This window comes from Prionailurus viverrinus, chromosome E2, assembly GCF_022837055.1.
Source record: "Prionailurus viverrinus isolate Anna chromosome E2, UM_Priviv_1.0, whole genome shotgun sequence".
NCBI classification, from domain to species: Eukaryota; Metazoa; Chordata; class Mammalia; order Carnivora; family Felidae; genus Prionailurus; species Prionailurus viverrinus.
In genome coordinates this window covers 52997522-53022282 of record NC_062575.1, presented here as the reverse complement: position 1 = coordinate 53022282, position 24761 = coordinate 52997522, and the positions used below count along the sequence as shown (strand labels likewise).

The 24761-nt window shown below is 53.2% G+C and overlaps 1 protein-coding gene across 10 annotated transcripts in view; it reads left to right on the top strand.

The window, feature by feature from the left end:
* The window catches only part of ZNF541 (zinc finger protein 541), a 56274-nt gene that overhangs the window by 13656 nt on the left and 17857 nt on the right, over positions 1 to 24761 (top strand). For 7 of the 10 annotated variants that reach the window (XM_047836529.1, XM_047836525.1, XM_047836524.1 and 4 more), the window contains 8 exons: positions 1293 to 1438; positions 11843 to 12242; positions 16487 to 16730; positions 18822 to 20655; positions 22536 to 22594; positions 22890 to 23049; positions 23245 to 23418; positions 24325 to 24655. In XM_047836529.1, coding sequence (XP_047692485.1) covers positions 11936 to 12242; positions 16487 to 16730; positions 18822 to 20655; positions 22536 to 22594; positions 22890 to 23049; positions 23245 to 23418; positions 24325 to 24655 — 3109 coding nt within the window. In that variant the 5' untranslated portion in view covers positions 1293 to 1438; positions 11843 to 11935. Of the gene's footprint in view, positions 1 to 160; positions 212 to 1292; positions 1439 to 11842; positions 12243 to 16486; positions 16731 to 18821; positions 20656 to 22535; positions 22595 to 22889; positions 23050 to 23244; positions 23419 to 24324; positions 24656 to 24761 lie in introns of those variants that run through there. The other 3 variants (XM_047836532.1, XM_047836534.1, XM_047836533.1) reach the window with 3 other exon arrangements.

Here is a 24761-nt window from a genome sequence, read left to right as displayed (position 1 = left end):
CCCGGACGGCGCGAGGCGCGCGCGAGGCGGCCCTGGGCGTCGTGAAGCGACCCGCAGCCACGCCCACGCGCCCGCGCCGCGGGTCAGCGGGCCGCTCCGGGGGCGGTCCCGGCTGCGCGTGCGCGCCGGGCCGGCGGGCGGCGCGAGGGAGGCAGGGGGCCGCTGGGAGGCCCGCGAGGCGCGAGGCCGGCGCGCGAGCCCCCGGGGGCGGGTAAAACCCGGTTGCTGCTGCCCCTGCCCCCTCCCTTTCCTCCCTACCCCCCTCCCTGCCCCTCCTCACTTTTCAACCCCTCCCCCCTTTTCATATCTAATTTGTGTATATGTTTGTTTTTTAGGGGGCCCCTCTCCCTTTCGAGGGCCCGCAGCAGGCGCGGCGGGCGCCCCTCACCCCGCATCACGCACGCACCTTCTGCATCCCAACAGCTCCCGGCCCCGCTGCACCCCCGCCACCCATTCCCCCTTGGAGAATACTCTCCTCAGGGGCCCCCCGGCCCGCTGCATCCCCTTGTTTTTTCCTCCCCCGCCCCCCAGGCCCCAACTGCCCCCTGGCAGCTCCCCAGCTCGTGCCTCGGGCCCTACCCGATCTCTCCGCGCTTTCTGCACCGCGGCCTTGCATTGCATTCGCCCTCGCTTCCAGGCCTCCTGCTAAAAATCCCCTTGCCTCTGGAATAGGGGACCCAGATTGGCGGTTTTTTTTTTTTGTTTTTTTTTTTAGGATCTCCCAGCAAAACCCAAAAATCTTTCCTCTCTTCTTTGATTTATACCCCTCGCCGTCCTTTTAGGAACTTCCTCTAGCAAGAAAATCTATCTATATATGTATTATAAAATACATATATTGTATATCTTTCCCCCAGTTTTTCCTCCATCCAGGGTAACTTTCCAGCAAAAATTGTTTCTTCCCACCAAGAGCCCCCCCCCCTTTTGTAGTATCTTTCCACTGATCACAAACCAACTCAGTCCTGCCAGTTTCTCTTTCACCTAATAATTTGTTTTTCCAACCCTCTTTCCCACCTCTCCGGCAAAAATCCCTTTTCATCCCCAGTTCTACCCCAGTTAGGCTTTTCCCAGCAAAACCCTCCAAGTCCCTTCCCGAGGAAAGAAAATAAGGCAAGGAAGAAAAATTAACTTTCCCTTAAAACAAAAGCCCCTTTCCCATCTAGATCTCCCCGGTTTAGTATTGCTTTCTTCCTCCTTCCAGAAATTGCCCATCTTGCCCAACTTTACACCTGTGTGCTTGCTTCTCTGGGGACCCAACATCTGAATGCCCCTTCCTTTCCACCCCCTGCTTCCAGGGCAAAAGAAGTTGGATGAGTGTCCCGAATTTACTACTCAGAGTTCCAGGAGGAAATATCCAGTGGTCTGACGGTCATCTGAATCCCCTCCCTGTGGGGCCTGAACCGGGCCCTCCTGTTCCCTGGAGAGTCACTCCTTTGCTCTGGTGAGTCTTTTCCCTTTTGCCCTTGTTCCAAAGATACCTACTTTGTCCGATGGATTCCCTTCTTTCTCAGAAGGGTTTCGAATTGACCCAAGAGTCTCTGTACCCACAGGGAAACCATTACAAGTTGCTGCTTTGGGAAGTCAGATGAGGAAAAGGTTATTTGTTGTGCCTGTTGACGTCTCTGGAGGAAGGCAGACATTTATTAGATTGATCTATGTTTCACTGTTTATTGCAAAAATGCTTTTTCCCTCCTTCTGGTTCAGGGTGGCAACTCAGATACCTCCAGGGAACGGGCAGGTAAAGGCCTGCAGGTGAACCAAAGATCGTGGGCCCCCTCTGAGTGATCCCCGCCAGTGGAAATGACCAAGTGGAAGTTTGTTTGTTTGTTTTTTGAGATGAGACCAGAACACTGACCTGTGTGAAACTTTTTGATCTTTAAATGGTGACAGTGAGGGGCGCCTGGGTGGCGCAGTCGGTTAAGCGTCCGACTTCAGCTCAGGTCACGATCTCGCGGTCCGTGAGTTCGAGCCCCGTGTCGGGCTCTGGGCTGATGGCTCAGAGCCTGGAGCCTGCTTCCGATTCTGTGTCTCCCTCTCTCTCTGCCCCTCCCCCGTTCATGCTCTGTCTCTCTCTGTCCCAAAAATAAATAAACGTTAAAAAAAAATTAAAAAAAAATAATAAATGGTGACAGTGAATTTAATCGGTATTCAAAGACAGCATGGACCGCTTATAAAACTTGGTGGCTGGCCACCAGTTTGGACTGTTTGATTCAGGGTTCCTTCCTGTGTTAGACACACATGCACAGATGCACACCCCCCGCGTGGGTATGTGTGTACCTGCAAGACTTTTCTTCCTCCTGAGAGCCACAGTTCTCAGACTTTTTGATCTTGTAAAATCATTGAAGACTCAAGAGTTGGTGCGTGTGAACTATATATGCTGACATTTGCTGTATTGTAAGTCAAGTAAGCCTCAGCGGCGCCTGGGTGGCTCGGTCGGTTAAGCGGCCGACTTCGGCTCAGGTCATGATCTCACGGTTTGTGAGTTCGAGCCCCGCGTCGGGCTCTGTGCTGACAGCTCAGAGCCTGGAGCCTGCTTCGGGTTCTGTGTCTCCTTCTCTCTCTGCCCTTCCCCCACTGGTGCTCTGTCTCTCTCTCTCTCTCTCCCCAAAGTAAATAAACATTAAAAAGTTTAAAAAAAAGAAGTCAAATAAACTTTAAAGATACTCATTTAAAAGTAACAGTAGTAAACTCGTTATATATTAACAAAATTGACTTTTTAAGGAGCCTGTTTCCGATTCTGTGTCTCCCTCTCTCTCTGTCCCTCCCACGTTCATGCTCTGTCTCTCTCTGTCCCCAAAATAAATAAACATTGAAAAAAAAAAAGGCAGATAATGTCTGAATATTATTAAGATAGTTTGGACCTCAAAGACTCCCTGAAAGATTCCTGAGGACCCCAGGGTTCCCCACCCCCATCCACCTCACTTTGAAAAAGGCTGTTGTAGATGTGTTTTTTTTTTACATTTTTTTAATGTTTATTTTTGAGAGACAGGGAGAGAGACAGAGGGTGCGTGGGGGAGGGGCAGAGAGGGAAACACAGAATCCAAAGCAGGTTCTAGGCTCTGACCTGTGAGCACAGAACCATGAACCCGTGAGATCATGACCTGAACCAAAGTCAGACACTTAACCGACTGAGCCACCCAGGCGCCCCCCGCTGTTGTAGATGTTAATGCTCATTTGCATTTTACGCTGGGATCGGCTTTTGGAATGAGAAACTTTAATGTCTCTTTTCCTCCCTTAGTTAATTCTATGTAAGAAAAGTTCCTGGAAAGCATAGTCCTAGCCGTCTTGATTCTTCCACGTTTTCGTTCTCTTCCATGTCGTATGTAAGCTTTAAATCTACTCTTTTAATGAGCGAGAGACCAGGAATCCCTGTCTCCAGTGTGGTCGTAGGTGAGGGCTTTGAGGTCAGACTACCCCCAGGGTTGAATTCTAACCCTGATTTTGGGCAAGTTGCTGTTGTGGGAATTGTATGATCTATAAGTGATTCCAATTGTCCCTGGCATATGCTAGAGCCTCCGTGAGTGTTTGCTGCTGTTGTTACTATAATGATAATTATCACAGGGGTGAGGCAGGAAGAAAGTGAGGCCTAGGAGCTGGAGGGCCATGGCTCTCTCCAGAGATGGCAGCCGTCCCTCACCTCTCTCTTTTGATAGCCATCAGGAAATGCAAAATCTTAATAATTTTCAAGAGAAGCCAGAAATTAATATACTTGGTTGAAATCTCCCCATTAAGAAAAATGTTGGTGACCCAATTTTTTTTTTAATGCTTATTTATTTATTTTTGAGAGAGAGACAGAGAGCAGGAGCCAGGGAGGGACAGAGAGCGACACAGAATCCGAAGCAGGCTCCAGGCTCTGAGCTGTCAGCACGGAGCCAAACGCGGGACCTGAACCCCGAAACTGCGAGATCGTGACCTGAGCGGAGGTCGGTCGCTCAACCGACTGAGCCACCCAGGCGCCCCGGTGACTGACCCAATTTTGAAAAACACCGTGCAGGCCAAACAAAACAGGCCTACAGTTCAGATAACGTCTGGAGTGGAGAAACGAGGAAAGAATTTGCATGGCTGGGTCTCAGTCTCTCTTATTTCCCGGCTTCCAACGGTCTGATCTTTTAACTCAGACGTGATCACTCTCTACCCGCTAACATTCATGCAGAGGGGGAAAGGAGAACGTGGTGCTTGGGGGTGGGGGGTGGGGGGGGGTGGGGGAAGAAAAGAAAAAAAAGGCCCGCAGTGGAATCTTGTCACTCACCAGTGAAAGGGATGCTGAGAGCTTTCTTTGATCAGAGTTAGTTCTGTGCCAGGCAAGATGCTGTGAGAAGTGTTCACACAGAAGGCAGAGGCACAGCCATCCCAGAGCTCGCAGTCTGGGGAAAATAGAAGAACTTGAAAGATAATTAAATTCCGGGGCCATCTGGGGTAAGTATTAAGTGGAATGCCAGACAAGCGCTCATGGAGTTCGGAAGGAGGGAGAAATCATCTCAGACTCATCATGCTGGGAGGAGCCGTTTAGGCTCTTGAACGGTTTCATTTGGTAAAGCGGAGCAAAGAGAAGTTGCACAAATCAGGGTCATAAAGAAAGAGGTCTCCAGGGCATATAGACCAGGGGATATAAACGAGTGAGGTGGGAGGACGTGAGCGATTTTGTTTCTTGAGAGAGAGACAAAGAGAGTGCGAGCAGGGGAGGGGCAGAGAGAAAGGGAGAATCTCAAGCAGGCTGTGCCATCAGAGCAGAGCCCCACCCAGGGCTTGAACGCACAACCCGTGACATCGTGACCTGAGCCCACGTCGTCGGCACTTAACCTGCTGAGCCACCCAGGCGCCCCTTGAGATTTTTCAATAGAAGTTGAAAGAAAGCCTCACTTCAATGAGAAATCTCGAGATCTGCAGTGAGTTCCAGTGTGGTTGGTAGCTGCTAGGCCCTTGTAACTATGCTCATTTCAATTTAACGAAATGGAAGTAAAATAAATAATTTCGTGCCTCAGTTGCTCATCCTGCATTCTCTAGGCGCTCATTGGCCGCTTTGTGGCTAGGGGCTGTCGTTGGACAGTGCAGACTTAGAACATTTCCCTCAGCACAGAAAATTCTTTTGGACAGCGATGCCCTATCCAAAAGAAGTCGGACAGAGTTTTCGACTTGATAACCAATAGAAAATACTCAGACTAACTACAGGCTAAATAAACCTTCTGGGGAACCAACAAGTGTTTAGATTGTTCCCTCCCTGCCATCCAGACAGTGCCGCAGTAGATGTTATTTACCCGATGGTGTCCGTGTTGCTGCAGGCGAGAACCTGTGGCAGATTAATTTCCCAAGAGGCTGTAGCATTTCACAGGAGACTCCCTGTCTCCTCCTGCTCCTACCCGTCATGGAATGACACGCCTTTTTAGGACAAGAAAAACATGAAAATTGCTTTGGATCCCTACTGCTGGCTTAAATTGTTTTTCAAACCATTGAACAAGGCGCCGATGGCGATCAAATAAGCAAGGCGTGTATTTCTAAAGCTTACGGTTTTTGTGCCGCCGTAAAGCCAAAATCAGTTTGCGAATTAAACGTAAACAAATGCAACCAAACCGATGTAATTCCAATTACAAATGTTAGTTTAATGGGAGAGGTGCCATTTTGCTGAAACCTAATAGCTTCCTTGAAACCAACGGTTGCCCTGGGCCCCTGTGGGTTTAGCAGACCCTGAGACGGCTCAGCTCTCCCGCCCCTTTTCCTCAGTTTGAACTGCAGCCAGGCCTCCGTCTGTACCACGATGTCTGTTCGCTTTGAGGTGACCCCAAAGGCATAAATACGAGCGGAATCCACGTCTATCCTCTTCTCGTTAGCCTGTGGCAATTAAAATCGTCCTTTTTGGCGTCAGTGCAATTATAATCATACCCCGGGCATTGAAACCAAACGCTAGTACTGTATTGTAAGGCAGTAAACCAGTAATCCGCATAGACTGGTTTTCTTCTTTTGGGTCATTCTCCAAACGAAAACACAAAATTATAAAATTCTTGGAAAGAATTGGGAATGTCTGCAAGGTTCCAGGGGACCGCAAGCCCTCCCCACGGGGATTAGCAGGCAGCTCTGTACATAGAAGGTGCTAAAACTTGTCGAATCAAATTTATCTGCTGGCAGAACAAGAACAAGTTCAATATTGGCCGAGGGGAGGGGGGTTTGCTTTACTAACTGGAAAAGGATGTAAATGTGAAAACGTGGCTTTGGGACTCAGGGCTCGCCTGGCCGAAGTGGTAGTGAGACCAGTTGTTTCTGTGGACCACGGGCGTGTGTTGGAAAGCAGGTGATTTGGCATGTGGCGAATTCTGCCCCCATCCAGCACCTTTTGTGCTTTCTAGGTTGATCGGTTCAGCGCAGTCTACGGTTTAATTGATGGCAAGTTAGTATCGTGTACCGGGCAAAAACATGAGCCCTAAAGCCCGAATACCTGGGTTTAAGGTCTGGCCCAACTCCTTGTCAGGCATGTGACTTGTGACAAATCACTTAGTGTCTCAGAGTCCATTTCCTTCTTCGTAAAATGGAAATGATAGAGCACCAACCTCTGGGTTGTAGAGAGAAGTGAGTGAATGGACGCACAGGAAGCTCTCGGTGTGATACCCGAGAAGGAGAAAGGGCTTAATATCTCATTTCATTAAATATTGTTGCGTATTCCTTTCAAACGACACTTTCTATTGAATTAGCTGGTTTTTATTATCAGAATATGAAAAAAAGCGATGGCTTCTTTCCCCCTCGGAGTACCACAGACAGTTTATCGCAGCACCATACGAGAAACTTTAGAACTGGCAGAGAAATTCATTGTGCCTCAGAACATAAGTCTCTATGGTCCACACTGCCTGCTTTGCGGTTTAGAAACCCGAAAAGCTCTAACGGTGCCACGGTGTCGCGGACCTCATTTAACGGGCGAGCCTGAACTCACCGTATTTATTCCGTTTACTCTGAACGGTCAGAGGTGTCAGTGCAGAAACAATGATTTGGTTACCAGGTGCTGCCCCAGACCCACTGAAGGTTACTTAAAATACGGCATTTGCGTTGATTTACCCCGAATTCTGAACCCTGGGACTCACTTGGGCCTCAGAGTTGTGGTACAGGATTGTGGGCCTGTGTTCGACTTCTGAGTCCCCCCCAGTAGGCTGGCTACAGACACACAGGTAGATGCGAAATGGGACATGCAGATGTTGTGGGCACAGCTGTTCTGTTCCCTTTCAACGTGGAAAGGTTAAAAACCGTAGCAACCAGTAGCCTAGGAATCTAGGCCCAAACTCCGGTTACTCTAGGATCCACCAGGTACGTTATCGGTGAGTCATCAAGCGTTTATTACATGTCTAGGTGAGGGCAGAATTACTCATAATAGCCCAAACCGGACACAAGCCAAACGCCCACCACCAACAGATGAATGGATGACGAAGATGTGCAATATGCAGACGGCGAAATGTTATTTGTCCATAAAAAGCAATGAAGTAATGGTGCGTGCTGGGGCGTGGATTAACCTTGAAAACACCGTTCTTAGTGAAAGCAGCGGCCATAAAAGGCCTCGTGTGGTTTGATTCCATCGTTTGTACGGAACGGCCGGCCCTCTCGTTGAGCCATACTTTGTTTGCCTGCCTCGTCATTTTTTGTTGAGAAAATGGACATTTTTGCATATTGTAATGCAGCGATTCTCGGAATCCGGTTCTCCTTCCCCTACCCCAGAGTGTGTGGTTTCTGCTTGTGGGTTGTAATGTCTGGATAGTGACTTTTGCAGACTCCGTTTGTAGACTGTATTCTTTGTCGTGTGCGGTCAGGGGAAATCTCTGTTCTGTTAAGCTTGCGGTCAGCTAGTGATTCGGCAGGGATTTCCTTAAATGCCTGGAACCCCAACATATCTCCTCGTCTTGGGCTCCTCCAACTGGGCTCTGGGTGGGTGTTGGGACACCCTGTTGGTTCTCAGCAGGAGTTTACATCTCTGCCTTCCCCTTCTTCCTGCTTTCACAGACCGAAGGTCAGCCAGAGGTGAGAGCTTAGAGCCTTCACGAGTGTTTTCTGAGCAGGTGCCTGCCCTGGGCACGTGGTCTTCTAGATTCCTTCAAATACGTGGAAGGTTTTCATTTTTAAAATTTTATTTCAGTGTTGGTTTCCTAGAGTCCACAGTTTACATTGGGATTCATTCTTTGTGCTGTGTAGTTTCATGGGTTTTGGCTAATGCAAAATGTCATGTGCCTACCATGACAGCATCATGCAGAATAGTTTCAGTCCCCTCCGAGTCCGTCCTGTGCGTTACCTATTCATCCCTCCTCCCTCCCCTGGAGCCCTGGCAACCTCCAACCTTTTAGTGTCTCTACAGTTTTTCCTTTTCCAGAATGACGTATGGTTGGAATCAAAATCTGTAGTGTTTTCAGGCCAACTTTTTTCACTTAGCGACACACATGTAAGTTTCCTCCATGTCTTCTTGTGGCTTGATAGCTCCTCGCTTCTTATCGCCGGATAACATTCCGTTGTACGCAGGTACCGTAGTTTGGTTATCCATTCTCCCATTGAGGGACGTTGTGGTTGCTTCCAGTTGTTGGCAGTTATGAATAAAGCTGCTATAAACATTTGTGTGGACATAAATTTCCAGCTCACTGGGGATAGATACCAAGGAGCATGATGGCTGGATTGGATGGTGAGATGATGTTTAGCTTTGTAAGGAACTGCCAGCATGGAAGCTTTTCAAAGCCCTTACTCTCTCCAAAGCCTCTCGCTCTCACTGTCCGGCTCTTCCTCCCCGGCTTTCAGTGACATGTCTGTTGGCCCCAATTAATATCCTTTGCTCTGGGGTTGTAGCACCTGGTTCATTGCCTTTGTTTTGTATTTGTATTTTTATTTTTTTAAGGTTTAGGGTTTTTTTGAGAGAGAGAGTGTGTGTATGCACGAGTGGGGGAGGGGCAGAGAGAGCGAGAGGCAGACATAGGCTCCGAAGCAGGCTCCAGGCTCCAGGCTGCGAGCTGTCAGCACAGAGCCCGACATGGGCTTGAACCCATGAACCGTGACATCATGACGGGAGCTGAGATTAGATGCTTAACTGACTGAGCCACCCAGGCGCCCCTAATTTTTCTATTGTTGGGTATCTTTTTATTGAAGTATCATTAACACACACTGTTGTATCAGTTTCCATACCATATTGCCTTTGATGTTTTTAACAAATGCCATCCCCGTGGCTGTTCTCTGCTCTCAGAAAGTTCCAAGTTAGGCAAAATCAAGGCGAGACCTTTGTGCTAGCCCTTCAGGAGCCATCCGGCAGGTCAAGACAGACAACCTCAGTGTTTGAGAACAAGGTCGTCTCTGCCCCCTTCTGCACCAGGAGCCCACACCAGAACGTGCCTTCAGAATCACTGCTGAGCCGGGGAATGGGGGATAGGACAGGAGTCGGTTCAAATGCCACAGGGCCCTCCTACCAGGTTTCGTTCACCTTTGACTTGCTGAGGGTTCCTTTGGTTGCTGTAAACTTTTGACTACTTTCCAGAGTTCCAGTAAAGTTGCCTTTTTCATTGTTTCTGTGGTAGTATGGGTGGGAAGTTTTTAAATTGCTAACTCAGTCTTTTTCTTTGTCACAGGGCTATGCAGATAGTCTGTTTCCTCTTGACTCAGTTTGGTAATTTGTGTCTTTCTAGGAACTTGTCCATTTTTCTCTAATTTACCTGATTTGTTGACATAGTAATCTTTTATAATCCTTTCTATTTTTTGTTCTGAATTCTAACTTTAGTAACTTGAGTCTTTTTTACTTTTTTGTCTCTTTTTTTTAGTGGGGTAAATTCCAGTTGTTGAGATGTTACATAGTTTATTGTTTTTCTTTTGGTAGTTACGCTTAGATTTTTTTTTTTCTTAGTGTGCATACTTAAAGTACAAAGTAAATCGTTGTCTTTTCCAAACGTTTCAAAGCCTGTATTCGTCGTTGAGCCAAGGTCTATGAGCAGTGCCTTGCCGGGAAAAGTCTGTGTTGCTCCCGCTTGAAAGCTAGTTTTCCTGGGTGTTGAGTTCTGTGCCAGCTCTCACCCTTCCTTCGTCTGCTGGCGGTGTCATTCCTTGTCTCCTAGCCTCCTCTGAGAAGTCTTCCATCAGGCTAGTCATCATCCCCCTTTGTAGACTGCCTCCCTTCTGGTAGTTTTTAGCATCTTCTCTCTGTCTTCAGTGGTCTGCGGTTCTGCTGCTGTGTGTTGGGGAGTAAATTCATTTTTACTCTTCCTGCTCCGCCTGGCAGTGCTTGGTCATTAACCACGTATCTTCAAGAACTGTGATCTTTAGGGGCGCCTGGGTGGCTCGGTCACTTGAGTGTCCACCTTTGGCTCAGGTCATGATCTCACGGTCCGTGAGTTCGAGCCCCGCGTCGGGCTCTGTGCTGACAGCTCAGAGGCTGGAGCCTGCTTCGGATTCTGTATCTCCCTCTCTCTCTGCCCCTCCCCTGCTCAAGCTCTGTCTCTCAAAAATAAGTAAAACATTAAAAAATTAAAAAAAAAAGAATTAGGATCTTGAAGTCTGGGATCCTGTGTCCCTGTGATTCTGGAAGCTCCTCTACCATTATCTCTTTAAGATGCCGTGTCTCGCAGGGAGCCTGGCTGGCTGGCTCAGTTGGAAGAATGTGGGACTCTTGATCTTGGGGTTATGAGTTCAAGTCCCACATTGGGTGTAGAGATTATTTAAAAGTAAAATCCTTAAAAAAAAAAAAAAAAAGATACCCGTTTCCCGTATTCTCTCCTCTTCCCTTTTGGGATTCCTATTGGACATCGTTAGGTTTTTGCATTTGCTTCTCCATCTGTGCTCTCTCAGTTTCCTGTTCATAGTTTCCATTTCTATATCTCTCTGTGCTGAATCCTGGGGGGATTTCCCCAGATTGCTCTCTGCCAGTTCATTATGTCTGTCTTCAGCACTGTCTCATCTGTCAGCCCTTCCAGTGAGCTTTTAACTTCAATGTCTTTCATGGACGTTTCATTTGTTTCTTTTTAAAACTGGTTGTTCCGTCCCGCGCTGACTTATTCTTTTCTCAGGCTAGGTTCTGTTGTCTCTCACTGCTCCGTTTTCTTCCCAATTCTTGGGGTTCTTCTCTAAGGCTTGGGGGCAGAGTTTTTTCTTTTTCTTTGTTTAGTTTTCCCGTGGATGGCCTGGCTCTTCCAGGGGCCCAGGTCTCCACTGCCCGTAAGCTCAGGGCCCTGTTTTCTTTTCTCATGTGTCTGTTACGACCCCAGGTCCCAGCCTCCAGGGTAATGCACTTTAATAGGAATATAAATATGAGCCATATATAGAATTTCAAGTTTTCTGGTAGCCACATTGAGGAGCTAAGAAGAAGCAGGTGACAGTAATTTTAATAACATGCTTGACCCACTGTATCCAAAATATTATCATTTCAACGTGTAGTAATTTAGAAACATACTAAACTTACTTTTTTTTTTTTGTACTAAGTCATCCAAATCCAGTGTGTGTGTTAGACTCACAGCGTGTCTTAGTCTGGGCCAGTCACATTTCAAGTCTTCACAGCCATGTATGACTAGTTGCCACCACATTGGACAACAGATTCGGTATCTGTGTATTAAAAATGGTCTTTTGTCATATTTCTCGTGTTTATAGCTGGAGAAAGAGGTCAGTTCAGTCCTCCACGTTGCCGGAAATCCTTTCATTTATTCCTTACAACAACCTTATGACGGAGGTACTCTTATGCCCAGTTTACCGATGAGGAAACTGGGGCTCGTGGAGCTTAAATGACTCGCCCAGGTTCACATGGCTGTTAAGTGGCAGAGAACAGACCCAAAGACAGGTCTGTTTGAATTCCGAGTCATTGCTCTATCCGCCATGGTGTATTGCCGTGTCATAATTTTGATTCCTCCTCGTTCATTTTCAGGAATTAGACATCACCAAGAGCTCTCCGTGACTCCTTACACGGCCTTGCTTGTCTGGAGAGTAGCTCTTGGCCAAGACCTGGCAGTCACGAGCCATGGACCGGTATAGCCTTGGGGACGAGGACGCCCTTCCTCCAGAGGTGCACCTCCCTTCGTTTTCCGAGAGCCAGGGACTCAATTGCAGCGACACCCTCGACCGGGATCTGGGTCCCAGTGCACGAGACCTGCTCTATGCCGGCCTGAGTGGTTTGGACCTGGACCCCAGCCTCCCAGCTCCTGACATGCCCAGCGAGGCACTGGAGGACAACTTAGACACCCTGTCCCTGTACTCGGGGAAGGACAGTGACTCTGTGAAGCTGCTGGAGGAGTATGCAGACCCAGAAACTCAGGCGTCCCTGCAAGGTAAGGCTGTCCCTCTGGGCCCGAGGGCCTGGAAGACTCTGAAAGTTCCTGTGGCCAGCTAAGGGTTGATTCTGCACGGATTAGATAAGAAAACTTTTATCTTCCACGGGTGAATAGTGAACAGGGGACAATCACTTTTTTTTTTTTTTTAACTTGGGAATTGTTCCCAACTTCCTAGTCAAGGAAACCGAACGCTGATCCTGAGGAATAATGTCCAGAAACCTGGCTGTTCGTGGATGTCCTAATCTTGTGCGTGGTGGGGGCAGACATCTGAGTTTACGGGACACTTTCCCACCCATTACATCTCGGGGGCGCTTTTCACGTTCCCAGGATGACCTGGGATCCTGTCCGTCCACCACTTGGTTGTCTAACCTTCCCCAGCCTCAGTGTCTTCATCCGTGAAGCGGGAGCGCAGCAGAAGGCCCGCTCTCCTCCCCACCCCCCCGCCAGACTAACAGCACTAAGACGCAAGGGAGGAAATGAATGCAAAAGCATCGCATAGGCTGCAGAGCGTGGGACAGATCATTGTTATTTTTATCAATATCGGTAGAATTCATCCCAGGCAGCCCACTGATGCAGTTCCAAGTCTCTCTCTTCTGCGGGGGGCGGGGGGGGGGGAGTGAAAGGGTAACCGATGGAACAGTTAGAAGCCTTGGTGCAATTTTCTTTTGGCTTTTTGACTTGCCTTGAGGCTTCCACTACAAGATAAATTTGGTGTTTGTTAATTCTTTTCAAGGGTTCTTGGGTAACTCGCTTAGATGAGCTAGCTGTCTGAGCTAACAGTCTTTGATATTTAGAAAAAAAAAATTTTTAATGTTTATTTTTGACAGAGAGAGAGAGAGAGAGCACGGGGGAGGGGCAGAGAGAGAGGGAGACACAGAATCGGAAGCAGGCTCCAGGCCCGGAGCTGTCAGCACAGAGCCCGACACGGGGCTCGAACTCACAGACCGGGAGATCATGACCTGAGCGGAAGTCGGACGCTCGACCGACTGAGGCATCCAGGCGCCCCGGCGGCCTTTGATATTTATCATCACACCTCATGCATAGAAGGCCCCTCTGAGATGGCCCTGCAGAACAGGGGTTCATGTCAGTCGGGATAAGCATTGCAAGAAATATCCCGAAGACTTGGTAAAATAAAAAACTTGTGAAGCACCCCCCTCCTCTCCACACAAGATGCAGCAGACAAGGGGCCCGCCTCGTCACCACGTCGGAAGGCCAGAGGGCAAATCCCAGAATCCTGAGACGTGTACCTCGTTGAGGGCATTGGGCCACGCCTGGGGTGGGGGTGGGGGCCCAGTAAGGAGGGTTCTCAACCCGGCCACAGAAACTACCAGAACAACACTGGTAGCACGAATATGTGTGCATTTCACTGGGCAGAGGAGCTGGAGCTGTCACCAGATTTTCATGGGGGGAGCGGGAGGGGGGCTGTGTCCCTCTCTGCAAAATACGTCACAAGTCATTACTCCAGTTCAACTCTTCCTAATTTTCCTTAAGCTTGAGTTTTTTCTTTTTACTCGTGAAAAAAAGGAGTCCCCTGAACGTTAAATTCAAACTCCTTATGCTTCTGTGACTGAAATTCAGGCCGCTCTAAACGCATACGCTGGTGTTTGTCTTCTCAGCTAGAAAAATAGTACACGGTTCTTCAACGGGAAATAGAGAAAATTGACAGCAGGAAGAATCCCCCAGCCTGGCTCTCACACGTCGAGTTTTAAAAACCCGAGTGAAGTCATTCAGAAAAACATGGTTTGGCGCAGGTGTGTGAAGTGTACGAGGCTATTTGAGGTTTTTCAAACTGAGCGTATTTGCTTTTTCACGAGAAGGTAGTCCCTTGTCCTGACTTACTCCACCGTGATGTTTGACCACAGTCTTGCTTGTTAGGCTGTTCGTGTTTCTGGGAACAGCTTTTTACATGAGGAGCTTCCTTTTAGGTGAGTTCTTTGGACATACCCCTCCAAGTAGGTTTGCCCATCAGAGAATACACACCGTTTGATAACCCACTTGGCTACACCACCTTCTGAGAAGATGGGGCAGCTTCCCGGGGCCGGTGACTCTGCCCGATTTTCAGTGTCATTGCCGATTGTTTTTGAATCAGTGCTAGTTTAATAGTTGGCTTTAATGAGCATTTTTATTTTATTTTACTTAAACATTTTTTTCAGCTTATTTATTTATTTTGAGAGAGAGAGAGTGAGCGGGGTGGGGCAGAGACAGAGGGAGACGGAACCCCAAGCAGGCTCCGCGCTGTCAGCCCAGAGCCTGACGCAGAGCTCGAACCACAAACCACGAGACGGTGACCTGAGCCGAAACCAAGAGTCGGATGCTCAACCGACTGAGCCAGGCGCCCCGTACTGAGCATTTTTAAGGTAACTTAGCAAGGTGGAGGGCTTTTCTGACGGGAGTCCTCTCACCCCACATTTAAACTGTTGGGATCATTCAAACACCTGTCACGGTAACTTCTTACGCGAGGAGGAGACCAGGCATGTTGAGGGACAAACGGTCTATGGCAGGACAGAGCTGGGAGACGCCAGTCCAGGCTCCCTCCTGCCGTGTCTGTCACGCTGTGCCTCGGCCGGCCGCGGTCAGCCATCTGGGTCCTCCAGGCGGGCCCGCTGCCCTGGGCTGTTGGGTGCCCGGGGTCCCGGCTCTGCAGCACACTAGAGAAGTGGCGATTTCGAAGCTCCCGTCTCCCGAGGTGGTCTGAGCCATCTTGAAGACCAGCGTGAACAGCAGGAAAATCTTCCACAGTCAGACGATGGTGGAGCGTCCACGAGTGCCAGCCAGGGCGTTCCGGGAGCCGGGACCCGGCAGGAGCCTGCGGGGTCCTTGCGGCCACGGCCCCTGCGTTTCCAGTGACTTGAAACCAGCTTCTCTTTAGTCAGCCAAACCTATCTCTGTCTGTCGGAGCGAGACAGAGGCAGCGAGTTCCCTCCCCACACGCCGGCCTTTGGGATACTTGACGACTTGCCCCCCTCCCGCATGAACATTTCCAGTCCCTCCTCCGGCTCCTCAGGAGAATGAGTTGCAAACGTATCTGTCATCATTGTACCCAAGGAATGCAGAAAACCCAGAAGCATACTCAGAGGCCCAAGAAGAGGAAAGTAAAAGCCCATAACCTACCAGTCTGGCCTGTTCTTTCTGTCGGTTTTCTGTTCAGATGTATTGGTCTTTCTCTGTTTTGTAACGGGCTGCTGTTTTCACACTGAGTAGTCACTTCATCAGATATTTATTTACTTATAAAACTGTAGAAGTTTTACCTTAAATGCTGTGTCTTAGATCCTTTACACCATAACGCGGTCACTTGCACGCCCTTTTATCAGATAGTAGGTTGTTTCTAACAGGAAAGACAGCGCTGCCCTTAACTGCTTTGTGGCTGCCTCTTTGTACAAATCTAGATTTCTTTCTTTCTTTCTTTTTGAGAGAGAGAGAAAGAGAGGGCGCGAGTGAGTGAGGGGCAGAGAGAAAGCATCCCAGGAGAGGCGGGGGTGGGGTGGGGAGAGAGAGAGAGAAGGGGGGCTTAACCCAAAGCAGGCATGACCTGAGCCGAAGTCAGATGCTTAGCCACCGAGCCACCCAGGCGTTCCTATATTTCTTTCTTTAAAATCCCCAAAGCGGGGACGCCTGGGTGGCTTGGTCGGTTGAGCGTCCGACTTCGGCTCAGGTCATGATCTCGCAGTCTGTGAGTTCGAGCCTCACGTCGGGCTCTGTGCTGACCGCTCAGAGCCTAGAGCCTGTTTCGGATTCTGTGTCTCCCTCTCTCTCTGCCCCTCCACTGTTCGTGCTCTGTTTCTCTCTGTCTGAAAAATAAATAAACGTTAAAAAAAATTTTTTTAATTTTTAAAAAAATGACTTTTAAAATCCCCAAAGCGGAATTGACTGGAAGAAAGCGTTTATACTTCTCTGAGGTTTCGGATTATGTCTTTATGCTTGTCCTTCCGAGGGTGCCGTGGACGGCCTAGACACGAAGCCCAACCCGTGTTGGTCACCTTGTCCTAGAAGCGCTTCCGACCACCGCCGCCCCTCTGAGTGTGGTGCCGGAACCGAGTGCCATCCTGCAGGGGTGGCCCTGCCAGGGCCCCTTTTCTCTCTCTCATGGTTTTCTCGGCGCGCAAAGCCGCCGAAGTTGGAGGGCGCGGTCCTGGAGCCTCTGTCCAAGTCCGCCGTGGCCCTGACGCTCACTGAGTGCTGATTTCGCCCTGCTCTTTGATTTCCCCAGATGTCTATAACCTGTGCTCTCTCCCTCTGTTTAGACCTGGGGCCAGGCGCTCTTAAGGTGCCTAAAGAGGCTGACGAAGGAGGCAGGGCCGCCTCGGGGAGCGCGAGGAAAGGAAAGCGGCAGCACGCTTCCCCTCAGAACCCGCTTCTGGACTGCAGCCTCTGCGGGAAGGTGTTCAGCAGCGCCAGCTCCCTTAGCAAGCACTACCTGACGCACAGCCAGGAGAGGAAACACGTCTGCAAAATCTGCGGCAAGGCCTTTAAGCGCCAGGACCACCTGTATGTGGGAGTGTGGTCGGGGGGCTGGGGGCGGGGGCAGCGGGCGGGCTCCTGGGTGGCCTTCACACCTGCCCTGGGTCGGCTTCCCCTCCTGCTCCCCGGATAGACGTCTGCGACCTGCACAGGGACACAGGGGCGCGCCTCCCCTTCTCACACGGGGCCAGTTCCGCCCAGGACGGGTGGCTCCTCCCAGCCCCCAGGGTCACACCAGTGAGGAAATCGCTGCCACGGTTTGCAGACGGGACCCTCGTGGTTTCCAGACCTGTAACGGCTCGCTCCCAAGGCAATTTTGTCACATAGGAAATTGGGCTCACTTTTATTTATTTATTTATTTATTTTTTTCAACGTTTTTATTTATTTTTGGGACAGAGAGAGACAGAGCATGAACGGGGGAGGGGCAGAGAGAGAGGGAGACACAGAATCGGAAACAGGCTCCAGGCTCCGAGCCATCAGCCCAGAGCCTGACGCGGGGCTCGAACTCCCGGACCGTGAGATGGTGACCTGGCTGAAGTCGGACGCTTAACCGACTGCGCCACCCAGGCGCCCCTTGGGCTCACTTTTATAGAGAGATGTTAGGAGTCCCTCGTTAGGCATCCGAGGAGAACAGATCCGTGTCTCATGAGGAGCGTGCGTTAGAATGACGGGGGAGTGAGAGATTCTGAAATGCCTGTTTCCAGAATATGGCAGGGGAGCATTAATGCTTTTTTTAAACTCCTTTTTTAAAAAAAACAAACTCCTGATTAAAAAATAATGATAAAGCCCATTGTAAGACTTAGCCAGAATTCCCTTTGTTCTTAATATCTTGGAAGTGATGAGCTTTTCTTGCTAGTGAGACAGGAAAGAGAGACTTTTTTTTCTTTTTCTTTTTTTAATTTTTATTTATTTTTGAGAGAGAGTGAGACGGAGCACAAGAGAGGGAGGGGCAGAGAGAGAGAGGGAGACCCAGAATCCAAAGCAGGCTCCAGGCTCTGAGCTGACAACACAGGGCCCGACGCGGGGCTTGAACCCAGAACCGTGAGATCGTGACCTGAGCCGAAGTCGGACGCTCAACTGACTGAGCCCCCCAGGCGCCCCTGACAGACTTTTTTTTTTTTTTCAAACAGTGGGTGATGACAAGCCCTTGCATTTGTATTGATGCTCCTTACCTACAGTTGGGGCTAGAAATTGGGTCTCCTGACTCCTCCTATGCAGCTTCCCTGGGCGGGAGGCCAAGGGTCAGCACTTGGCGAAGGGCGGTATCATTGACCGGAGATACCCCATGTACCACGTGGATTAGACTGTCCAGGGTCGGGCTGTTGGGAGCCTGGAGCAGGACTCCCCCCCCCGGTTTATGCTTACGATACATCAGTGTGGTTAGAAGCATGCTATAAATGGAGCACATGCTTGTATTTATTTATAATTGTGGAAAGTACAGGGGACACATTTGCCTGCTTTCTAGCAACTTTTTACTGATGGGACGTCTGTCATTTTGTTTGTTCGTTTGTTCGTTGGGGGTGGGTTCCAGGTAGCTGTCTCCCTAGAGGAATGTCACGGTCAGGCAAAGACTCTGGCTGGACTTCTGGGGGAAGGGTCACCCCCAGCTTAGCACCTCCTCGAGCGTATCCTGCAGACCTTCGGTCCTCAGGGATGCTCAGAGGGGCCGTGCGAGTAAGTGACTCTGTGGGCAGATGGCTTGGAGGGACACGGGAGGGTGAGAAGCGGTCTGCGTACTGCGTGGCTTTTAAATTTGCTGCTCTGAACCTCCAAGGAGCAAATCGTGGTTTTTCAAAACTTCCTTGCCAGCTGAGCCCGTGTCCTCCGGGAGCCGCCCTGGAGGACCGCTGTCCCTTGGGAACTCACTTTGGGGAACTCCAGCCTGACTTTCATTGATTTGTTTTTCCTCTCAGAGAAGGGGTTTGTTCACAGGTGAGGGAGGGGAGCACCCCTTCCGTCGCTTCGCCCGGAGGGGTGGCCGCCTGGGGCCTCCCTCCCGGGCGCCGAGCGCGGGTTCCCGTGCACCCTTGCCCCCCCCCCCCCCCGGGGACACACTCGGGGTCCCGTGGTGAAGGGCAGCCGGGGTGCCCGCTGACCCGCGTCTCCGTGTGACTCCAGGACCGGGCACATGCTCACCCACCAGAAGACCAAGCCGTTCGTGTGCATCGAGCAGGGCTGCAGCAAGAGCTACTGTGACTACCGCTCGCTGAGACGCCACTACGAGGTCCAGCACGGCCTGTGCATCCTGAAGGAGGCCCCCCCGGAGGAGGAAGCCTGCGGGGACTCCCCTCACGCCCGCGAGGCCGCCGGCCGGCCGGCCCCCGGTGGCTCGCGAGCCCCCGGGCCCCCCGAAGCCCGGTCCCCCGGCTCCCTCCTGCCCAACCGGGACCTCCTGCGCTGCATCGTGAGCAGCATCGTCCACCGGAAGGTCCCCTCTCCCGGCCCGGCGGGGCCTCCGGACGGCGGGGAGGAGAGGACCGCGGCCCGTCCCCGCGCGCCCTCCTCCGGGCCCTCCTCGTGCACCCCCGCCGGCATGCCGGGGGCCCCCGGAAACCTGGGCACCGAGGTTCCCGAGGAGCCTCGTCCCCCACGGAAGGAGCCTGCCGCCGCCATGTTCACGGCCATCCACCGGAGAGCGGTGGAGAACGGGGGCACCGACCCGGCCGGGCCAGAGCCGCCTCTGCTCCAGCGCCCGCCCGCCCTGGAGGGCTGGCCCGAGGGCGGCCCGCGGCCGGCCCGCCTGCCTCTGTTCCGAGGCCAGACGGTCCCCGCAGGCTCCCAGCCGTCGAGCCACAACTTCCAGTGGCTGCGGAACCTGCCCGGCTGCCCCAAGAGCAAAGGGAACAACGTGTTTGTCGTCCACAAGCCCCCTTCGGTGCCGTCGCGGGAGGGCTGCGAGTCTGGCCCTGGGCCCAGCAGCACCTCCCCCGTGGGGGAGCCCTCGCCTGGCGTGGGCACCGGTCGGGAGGACGCGTCGTCACCCTACCCTGCCACGTTCCTGAAGGCTCCCGGGGAGGCCTCGGGCGACCCCAGATATGCTGGCGGGGAAGACGACTCCTGGGGTTCCAAGAAAAGCAAGTTTGACTGTGACTCCTTCCTGTGGCGGAACCCCGGGGAGCCCGGCCTCCAGGAGGCCCAAAAGCCCAGCGGCCTCCCGTCGGACGCCACGCCGCTCTTCCGGCAGCTCTTCCTCAAGTCCCAGGAGTCCCTGGTGAGCCACGAGCAGATGCAGGTGTTCCAGATGATTGCCAAGTCCCAGCGGATCTTCTCACAGCTCCCCGGGCCCGAGGGCAAGCAGGCCGCCCTGAAGCCACTGCCGGGGCCCTGGCCGCAGCAGCCCCCGCCGCCGGCAGCCCCTGTTGAGTCGCTGCACGCTGGCCCCGGAAACCCGGAGCCAGAGGGGTCCCCAGCCCGCAGGAGGAAAGCCACGCCTGCGTTCCCCAGAGAGGCCTCCCCAGGCGGCACCAGGCGGGAGGCGAAGGGAGGTCTGAAAACCGCCGCTGCTCCGCCGTCCCTCCCAGCGTCGTCACTGGACCCTCCCGGGAACCCAGACGTCTCCTCTCTGGCCAAGCAGCTGAGATCCACGAAAGGGACCTTGGACCTGGGGGACATCATCTCCCCGGGGGGCCCACGGCAGACCCAGTCAGGTGGGGATGAGCCCCTCGGAGCCCCGCTCCCAGGGAAGCAGGCCCAGGCGGAGAATGGCGCGGCTCTGGGGGCCGCGAAAGGTGAAAAGAGCCAGGCCTGCGCCCGGGGCGGGGGCTACAGGCTCTTCTCGGGCAACCCCAGGTCCCAGCGCTTCTCCGGCTTCCGGAAGGAGAAGCTGAAAATGGATATGTGCTGTGCGGCTTCCCCGAGCCAGGTAGCCATGGCCTCCTTCTCGTCAGCCGGGCCTCTGGCAGAGCCCCCCCAGGACCCGAAGTCCAAGCTGACGATTTTCAACAGAATCCAGGTACCTGGGCCCTCCCTCACGGGGCGTGACCACGCTTGAGACGAGAGTCTCGTTGGTTCCTCGTTTCTGCGTCTACTGGTTGGCCGGCCATTGTGTTTAGTCTCAGGGAGCCCTCAGCCGCAGTTGCGCAGAGGCGGAAATGAAGGTTCGGAGAGACTGTGGGTCCTCCCGTCAACCCCCACCCCCGTTCAGTCTTCAGGGTTGTCCGAGATGCTTTCCTTCCTAGGCTTTCTCTCCTGGCTCCCTTTCTGCCTTTCACTTCCTTTTGGATTTGCCTCCTTAAATTGTTCGGAGGATGTAAAGGTAGAGTTCCCACCCCCGTCAGGATTTCTGCGCCTAATGCCGGGTCTTCCCTGGTGGGAGTCACGGTCCCCACACCGACCAGCACCTGCAGAGCAGACAGTCAGTCCTTGCAGGTGGCACCCACCAGGTCTGGGCGTGGAGAGGCCGGGAAAGCAGGAGAAGGCAGAGAGAGGGGGAGAGAGAGAATCCCATGCAGGCTCCGCACCATCGGCACAGAGCCCGACGCGGGGCTCGAACTCATGAACCCGTGAGGTCATGACCTGGGCCGAAATCAAGGGACAGATGCTCCACAGACTGAGCCGCCCAGGCGCCCCCAATTCACCATTTCAAAGTACACCTTCCAGTAGTTTCCAGTATATTCTCCAGGTTGTGCGTCCGTTACCACTCTTTGCCAGAACCCTTTCATCATCCCCAAATCCCCCACACTCTCAGTTGTCAACCCCAATCTCCATCCCTCACGGCCCCTGGCAGGTATGAATCTGCCTTGTGTCTCTCTGGATTTGCCCGTTCTGGACGTCTCGTACACTCTGTGGCCTTCTGTGTCTGACTTCCTACGCTCAGTACGAGGTTTCAAGGTTCTTGGGTGTTACGGCGCGTCCGTATTCCTTTTTATGGCCGAATAACGCTCCACTGAACGGATGTGTCACGTTGTGTTTATCCGTTCAGCAGCTGAGGGGCCTTCGGGTTGTTTCCGCTTCCTGGCCACTGTGAATAGTGCTGCCGTGAGCATTTGTGTGCAAGTTTCTGGGTGAACGTAGGTTTTCGCTGCCCTTGGGAGATACGTCGGTCCGCTTGGAATTTCTGGGTCCAGTGGTAACTCTGTGTCTAACCATCTGAGGAGCTGCCAGACTTTTCCCAAGCAGCCGCGCCATCCAGCCTCCCCACCCACGGCGTCCCCACGTCCTCACCAACACTTTGCTGTCGTTTGTTGTTGTTTTTAATCGTGGCCGTGCTAGCGGGCGTGAAGTGGTCTCTCATCACGCTTTGGTGCGCACCTCCCTGTGGCCGACGATGCTGCGCACCTTTTCACGTGCTTATTGGCCATTTGTAAGTCCCCTTCGGTCAAGGGTCTTTCAGCCCCTTTATCCGTTTTTAAATTGGGCCATTTGCCTTTCCGTCGTCGGGCTGTACAAGAGTTCCTCGTGCATTATGAGTACGGGTCTCTTGTCAGGTATGTGACCTGCAGCGATACTTCTCCCATCCTCCGGGTGGTTTTTTCGCTGTCTTGATGGTCCTGTGAAGCACGGGCGTTCTAAGTTTTGATGAAGTCTGATGTGTCGATGGCTGGCTTTCGTTTTGGTGTCCCCCAAGACGTGTGCCTCCTCCCCTGTCTCAAAGAATCACACCTATGCTTTCCTTTAAAAAAAAAAAAAGATTTTAACGTTAAGTAATCTCTACACCCCGTGTGGGGCTCGAACCCACAACCCCAAGATCAGGAGCCACACGCTCCACTGACCGAGCCAGCCAGGCGCCCCACCGCCCCCCCGCCACCCGTGCTTTCTTCTAAGAGTCTTACCGCTGTCCCGTCTCCATGCCTCCTTCCTGCTATGGTGGCTCAGATGTGTTTTCCTCTTCAGGGTGGAAATATCTACCGGCTGCCCCATCCGATGAAGGAGGAGAACGTGGCAGATGGATGGTAAGCTCAGAAGCCACTCCTCCGCCGTGCCTGGGGGGCGCTCAGCCCCTCAGATTCCTCTGGTGGCCTTTGTGTGCTGGCCCCGGGTCACCCGGTTCTGGAAGCGTCAGTCCCGAAGAGGTACACACCCGGCCGTGAGGCGCTGCGGTGTGGTGTCCTCTCTCCAGTTCTTAGGGTTCATCGAGAGTTGTACCAGTGGATCAGATTTAAAACCAAAAAAAAAAAAAGAAAAACATTAACAATGGGGACGGAGCCCCGTTCTCGCGTTCTTCCGTCCTGCCATGTTTGCCCACAGTAGCCAGCAAAACGGGGGCCCTGCAGACTGGGCAGAGCCAGGGAGCACTTACGTCTGCAAGAACTGCAGCCAGATGTTTTATACAGAGAAGGGGCTGAGCAGCCACATGTGTTTCCACAGCGACCAGTGGCCGTCACCTCGAGGGCAGCAGGAGCAGCAGGTGAAGGGCGCGCACCGTGCCTTCGGGGTGTCGGGCGGGCGCTCGGTCGCGGGCGACTGGATGTCATCTACTCCGGGATGGAGATGCACCCCTGAGTGGAGTCTGGGCACAGGGGGAGGGCAGGAGCCGGGCTGAGCTGCTCGTCCACTCCTGCCGACCGTTCGTCTTAAAGAGCCATCTATTGTCCGCATCCAGGAGTCTGGCGTGGAGTTTTGCCAACCACTGAGACAGGTGCCGAGGCCGGAGGGCGACGGGCAGAGTCCCCCAGGAGCCAAGAAGTCCCCGGACAGCCCCGCCGTGGCCCCTTTGGCGGTCCCTGCGTCGCTGCCCGCAGCTCCACTGAACCGACCCCCCGGGAGCACCGCCAAGGTGGGTGCCGGCCAGTCCGCCCGCTTCCTTCCCACTGCTTCCCCCCTTGCCGGCGGGGGCTGCGGGGAAAGCCCGAAGCAAATGTCAAGAGAAACCTGAGTCGAGGAGAGCTCGCTTTGCACGGTCGTTCGGCCGTGCACATCCCCCGAGCCTCCTCTGTGCCAGCCCGCGCCGGCACGGCTGCAGACTGTGGTGACCAGGACAGGCTCCCAGCCTGGTGAAGGAGCAGGGCTGTCCCCGGACAGTGACGACCCGCAGTGGGCTGGGCTGGGGGGTGGGTGAGGAGCAAAGGGAGCTGAGGGCGTCCTGAGGGGGCACCAGAGACTCCTGCTGAGGAGGTCAGGGGGTGTTGGAGCTGAGCTCCGGCGGGGAGGGGGCAGAAGACTGGCAGAGGGGAGGGGAGAGTGTGGAAGGTGGGAGAGAGCATCGCAAGTCCGGGTGACCCGTCTCTTCAGCCTGACCTGGAGGACCCGCTGGAGAAGTCCCTGCCGGGCTCAGGGACGAGGAGCGTGGATGCCACTGCTCATCCCCCCGGGAGCCGTTGCCACTGCCATTTTGTCACTTTGTCGTGCCGTTGCACTGTCTCCGCCCCACCCACCCTCCCCCCCAGGCCCCCACTGTAAGAGCCAGGCATTGGAACAACTGGAGCTGGCCTCACCTGGTTCCAAATTCCTTTGAGTCGGGGCCCCTCCTTGAGGGCTCCAGGCTCGGTTAGGATCCGGGCCCTGGCTCGGGCGTGGTGGCCCTGCTCGCCTCCCTTTTCTGGGGGCTCGGGGTCACGGGTCATACTCCCCTCTGGCTCCGGGGTCCGTATTCTCGTCCCATCTCCCGCCCTCCCGGAGACGGAGCTGTGCAGCAGGTGGCCTCGCGTGAGCCCCTGTGATTGTGAGCTCTCCTCTTCCCCAGGGACAAGAGAAAGACGGGGAAGACAGAGACAGCAAGGAGAGCAGCCAACACAGGAAGCGGAAGAAGCGCCCCCAGCCCAAGGCCTTGTTCGCGCCTCCTCCACCCTCGTCGCCGTCGCCGGGAGAGCCGGGCCTGGGAGGATGCCACCAGAGCTGCCTGCGGTCTCCGGTGTTCCTGGTGGACCGCCTCCTGAAGGGGCTATTCCAGTGCTCTCCGTATACGCCGCCCCCAATGCTCAGCCCCATCCGGGAGGGCTCTGGGCTCTATTTCAACACCCTCTGCTCCACCTCTGCTCACGCCGGGCCCGACAGACTCATCAGCAGCATGCTTGGTGAGTGAGGCTGGGCGCCGTGATCTCTGCTCAGCGCGCGGCGGGCCTGCTGCAGGCCAGACCCTCTTCTCTTGTCGCGTTTCGCCCGGAGATTCTCTCCGGCCTG